General features: G+C 44.6%; 1 protein-coding gene across 1 annotated transcript in view; it reads right to left on the minus strand.

Moving 5' to 3' along the window:
• ATRN (attractin) overlaps window positions 1-2,390 on the minus strand; it is a 112,763-nt gene extending 110,373 nt beyond the window's left edge. Inside the window, exon 1 of the mRNA XM_069977220.1 lies at window positions 2,130-2,390. Coding sequence (XP_069833321.1) covers window positions 2,130-2,305 — 176 coding nt within the window. The 5' untranslated portion in view covers window positions 2,306-2,390. The remainder of the gene's footprint in view (window positions 1-2,129) is intronic.
• Between the last annotated feature and the right edge of the window lie 3,819 nt (window positions 2,391-6,209).

The following is a 6,209-nucleotide window of genomic DNA, read 5'->3' on the forward strand; positions in this document are numbered from 1 at the left end:
CATGTAATATACACACTGTACACTCACAGCTCCTTCATGTAATATACACACTGTACACACAGAGCTCCTCCTTGTAATATACACACTGTACACAAACAGCTCCTCCATGTAATATACACACTGTACACACAGCTCCTCCATGTAATATACACACTGTATACACACAGCTCCTCCATGTAATATACACACACAGCTCCTCCATGTAATATACACATTGTACACACAGCTCCTCCATGTAATATACACACTGTGCACACAGCTTCTCCATGTAATATACACACTGTACACACACAGCTCCTCCATGTATATACCACTGTACACACACAGCTCCTCCATGTAATATACACACTGTACACACACAGCTCCTCCATGTAATATACACACTGTACACACACAGCTCCTCCATGTAATATACACACTGTACACACACAGCTCCTCCATGTAATATACACACTGTACACACACAGCTCCTCCATGTAATATACACTGTACACACAGCTCCTCCATGTAATATACACACTGTACACACACAGCTCCTCCATGTAATATACACACTGTACACACACAGCTCCTCCATCTAATATACACACACTGTACACACACAGCTCATCCATGTAATATACACACTGTACACACACAGCTCCTCCATGTAATATACACACTGTACACACACACAGCTCCTCCATGTAATATACACTGTTCACACACAGCTCCTCCATGTAATATATACACACAGAACACACACAGCTCCTCCATGTAATATATACACACAGTACACACACAGCTCCTCCATGTAAGATACACACTGTACACACACAGCTCCTCCATGTAATATACACACTGTACACACACAGCTCCTCCATGTAATATACACACTGTACACTCACAGCTCCTTCATGTAATATACACACTGTACACACAGAGCTCCTCCTTGTAATATACACACTGTACACAAACAGCTCCTCCATGTAATATACACACTGTACACACAGCTCCTCCATGTAATATACACACTGTATACACACAGCTCCTCCATGTAATATACACACACAGCTCCTCCATGTAATATACACTGTACACACACAGCTCCTCCATGTACTATACACACACAGCTCCTCCATGTAATATACACACTGTACACACAGCTCCTCCATGTAATATACACACTGTATACACACAGCTCCTCCATGTAATATACACTGTACACACACAGCTCCTCCATGTACTATACACACACAGCTCCTCCATGTAATATACACATTGTACACACAGCTCCTCCATGTAATATACACACTGTGCACACAGCTTCTCCATGTAATATACACACTGTACACACACAGCTCCTCCATGTAATATACACACTGTACACACAGCTCCTCCATGTAATATACACACTGTACACACACAGCTCCTCCATGTAATATACACACTGTACACACACAGCTCCTCCATGTAATATACACACTGTACACACACAGCTCCTCCATGTAATATACACACTGTACACACACAGCTCCTCCATGTAATATACACACTGTACACACACAGCTCCTCCATGTAATATACACACTGTATACACACAGCTCCTCCATGTAATATACACACACAGCTCCTCCATGTAATATACACTGTACACACACAGCTCCTCCATGTACTATACACACACAGCTCCTCCATGTAATATACACACTGTACACATAGCTCCTCCATGTAATATACACACTGTATACACACAGCTCCTCCATGTAATATACACACTGTACACACACAGCTCCTCCATGTAATATACACACTGTACACACACAGCTCCTCCATGTAATATACACACTGTACACACAGCTTCTCCATGTAATATACACACTGTATACACACAGCTCCTCCATGTAATATACACACTGTACACACACAGCTCCTCCATGTAATATACACACAGTACACACACAGCTCCTCCATGTAATATACACACTGTACACACACACACTGTACACACACACACACACACACACTGTACACACACACACACACACACACACACACACACACACTGTACACACACACCCTGCACCCAGTACACTGTATATAGACAGTATACAGCCCGGTTCTGTGGACACACATGAGGGAGGACTCACATGAAGCGGCCCCCGCAGTGCTGGCACTGTTCTCCGGTCCAGCCGGGATCACACTGGCACTGGCCGCTGCTGGGCTGGCAGACTCCGTTCACACAAGGCTTCTCACACTCCTTGGCCTCCAGCAGCGGTATCAGGGACAGCCGGAGCAGGATGAGCAGCAGCCCCGCAGTCCGCATGTCTCTCCCGGGGCCGGCGCTCTCCAGTCCGGGGACTCTCTCCTCCACTCACTCGGATGTCGTCACCGAGCTGCCAGGCCTGACCCGGGGGCGGGGCTAACCGCGGTCACGTGGGCGCCGCGCTCCATACTAGAAGCGACCACTATGAGGGGTCTACGGGGGGAGAGCTATCTGCCACCTCGTGAAGCCTCAGTGGACCGTCCCGGGAGCGTCTCCATGGAGACCCCGAGTAGCTTCCCCTACTCCTCTATCATACATAGTATACATACTGGGCGGCCTCATCAGTATGGCGGCTGTATGTGTGAGCCAACCCAGAGAGGCTACTCCTCCTCATAGACGTCTTATACCAGGAGAAGCTATCTTAGGTGCTGATCCAGAGCAAGGATAGACTGTATAATGATCAGCTATGGGGAGGATAGACTGTACAATGGTCAGCTATTGGGAGGATAGACTGTATATTGTCAGCTATGGGGAGGATAGACTGTATAATGTCAGCTATGAGGAGGATAGACTGTATAATGGTCAGCTATTGGGAGGATAGACTGTATAATATCAGCTATGAGGAGGATAGACTGTCTAAGGATCAGCTATGAGGAGGATAGACTGTATAATGGTCAGCTATTGGGAGGATAGACTGTATAATATCAGCTATGAGGAGGATAGACTGTACAATGGTCAGCTATTGGCAGGATAGACTATAATGGTCAGCTATTGGGAGGATAGACTGTAAAACGTCAGCTATGAGGAGGATAGACTGTATAATGTCAGCTATGAGGAGGATAGACTGTACAATGCAGCTATGAGGAGGATAGACTGTCTAATGATCAGCTATGAGGAGGATAGACTGTACAATGGTCAGCTATTGGGAGGATAGACTGTATAATGTCAGCTATGAGGAGGATAGACTGTCTAATGATCAGCTATGAGGAGGATAGACTGTACAATGGTCAGCTATTGGGAGGATAGACTGTATAATGTCAGCTATGAGGAGGATAGACTGTATAATGTCAGCTATGAGGAGGATAGACTGTACAATGGTCAGCTATTGGCAGGATAGACTGTATAATGGTCAGCTATTGGGAGGATAGACTGTAAAACATCAGCTATGAGGAGGATAGACTGTATAATGTCAGCTATGAGGAGGATAGACTGTACAATGCAGCTATGAGGAGGATAGACTGTATAATGTCAGCTATGAGGAGGATAGACTGTATAATGTCAGCTAAGAGGAGGATAGATTGTATAAGGATCAGCTATGGAGAGGATAGACTGTATAATGTCAGCTATGAGGAGGATAGATTGTATAAGGATCAGCTATGAGGAGGATAGAATGTAGAATGGTCAGCTATGAGGAGGATAGACTGTATAAGGATCAGCTATGGGGAGGATAGACTGTATAATGATCAGCTATGGGGAGGATAGACTATAATGGTCAGCTATGAGGAGGATAGACTGTATAATGATCAGCGATGAGGAGGATAGACTGTATAATGGCCAGCTATAGGGAGGATAGATTGTAATGATCAGCTATGAGGAGGAAAGACTATATAATGATCAGTTATGAGGAAGATAGACTATAATGATCAGTTATGAGGAGGATAAATTGTATGATGATCAGCTGTAAGGGAGGATACACTAGAATGGTCAGCTATAAATAGGATAGACTGTATAATGATCAGCTATAGGGAGGATAGACTGTAGAATGGTCAGCTATGGGGAGGGCAGACTATAATAATCAGCTATGGGGAGGATAGACTGTAGAATGGTCAGCTATGGGGAGGGCAGACTATAATGATCAGCTATGGGGAGGATAGACTGTAGAATGGTCAGCTATGGGGAGGATAGACTGTAGAATGGTCAGCTATGGGGAGGGCAGACTATAATGATCAGCTATGGGGAGGATAGACTGTAGAATGGTCAGCTATGGGGAGGATAGACTGTAGAATGGTCAGCTATAGGGAGGACAGACTATAATGATCAGCTATGGGGAGGATAGACTATAATGATCAGCTATGGGGAGGATAGACTGTAGAATGGTCAGCTATGGGGAGGATAGACTATAATGATCAGCTATGGGGAGGATAGACTGTAGAATGGTCAGCTATAGGGAGGACAGACTATAATGATCAGCTATGGGGAGGATAGACTAGAATGGTCAGCTATGGGGAGGACAGACTATAATGATCAGCTATGGCTATGGGGAGGACAGACTATAATGATCAGCTATGGGGAGGATAGACTGTATAAGGATCAGCGATGAGGAGGATAGACTGTATAATGGTCAGCTATGCGGAGGACAGACTATAATGATCAGCTATGGGGAGGATAGACTATAATGATCAGCTATGAGGAGTATAGACTGCAGAATGGTCAGCTATTGGGAGGATAGTCTGTATAATGGTCAGCTATGAGGAGGATAGACTCTATACCAGGCTCTGTCACTGTGCCACATTCCAACAGTTTCCCCGCTCCCAGCAGGATACTGATACATCATGCTGGGCGGGTAAGCACTCCATTACAGGACTTCCCTGTCTGTAGTATCCGTGCAGTGCAGGACGGGGGAATAAGGCCCCTATTCCACGGGACGATTATCGTTCGCATAATCGTTAACGATAAACGATCCAAACGACCGCTATTGCGAAAGACCTGAAATCATTCACCCATTTACATGGAACGATAATCATTACTTATGATCGTCACTACTGCGAACGACCGAATGTCATATTATTCAATGCAAACGATTTGCGAACGAGCAACAATAAAAATGGGTCCAGGTCTTATTAAGCGAACGTTTTCTCGTTCGGTCGTTAATCGTTAACTGCTATTCAAACGAACAATTATCGTTTAGATTCGAACAATTTAACGATAAAATGAACGACAGTTGTCCCATGGAATAGGGCCCTAAGCCTCCAGTTCTTTCTTGCTGTAAAGGATGGTCCATCAGACGCCTCATACACCAGTCATCTATGATTTTAGGAGACACCCGCCCTCTGTCTCTTTGCAGGGTGTCTGTTTGTGTGTGTGTGTGGGGGGCTCTATGTTGGATGTCTGTTTGCAGGGTGTCTGTGTTATGTCTCTTTGCAGGGTGTCTGTGTTATGTCTCTTTGCAGGGTGTCTGTGTTATGTCTCTTTTCAGGGTGTCTCTGCGTGTTGTCTCATTGCAGGGTGTCTCTCTGCTGGCTGAGCCTTATACCTCATTAGCCTTTCCTATGAAGCTGGAACAATAGACAACTCGACTTACACCCAGGAACGGGCAATGTTCCAGATTCCTGCAGACACAGTTAATCTATAGATCGGCCTGAATGTTATAATACCATAGTTTCAATTACCTTATTCATCCGACTATTGTATTAATATTGATCATGAAGAGAACTATTTTATCTGCACATTATACTGTGATTAAGCAATAGATAATTATCATAATAATGATAATAAATGGCAGAAGGTCGCGGTGCTATGGTCACGTACCGGCCAAAAATCCTACATTCTAAGCCACAAATCGATGGATGCTAGCCAGATGTATGAGCAAGCTCTAACCGTGCCCATACATGTTACATGTACTGTCAGGTTTTACCATCTGTATATAATGTATGGTGGTGTCCCAACTCCCTCCCAACAGTTACTGCTCTCTACTGCCACCTCTGGTAGATAGGGGTACTGTGATATCCTGCTAGAATTCCCTAAAACTCTCTAGCACCCAGACCCCATTCAAGGGATATATATAAGGGAGGTGGCTGTGCATAAACCTTCAATCTCTACTTAAAGGGGTTCTCTAATTTCAGATATTAATGGAAGATCGTCGGGATAGACTATAACTGGTTCACGGCCCATAGAGTAATTTTACAGGACAGACCTACTGCCAATCCTGTACTGTCTAATACAGTATATTACAGGACAGACCTAC

The sequence above is a fragment of the Dendropsophus ebraccatus genome, chromosome 7 (assembly GCF_027789765.1).
Source record: "Dendropsophus ebraccatus isolate aDenEbr1 chromosome 7, aDenEbr1.pat, whole genome shotgun sequence".
NCBI lineage: Eukaryota > Metazoa > Chordata > Amphibia > Anura > Hylidae > Dendropsophus > Dendropsophus ebraccatus.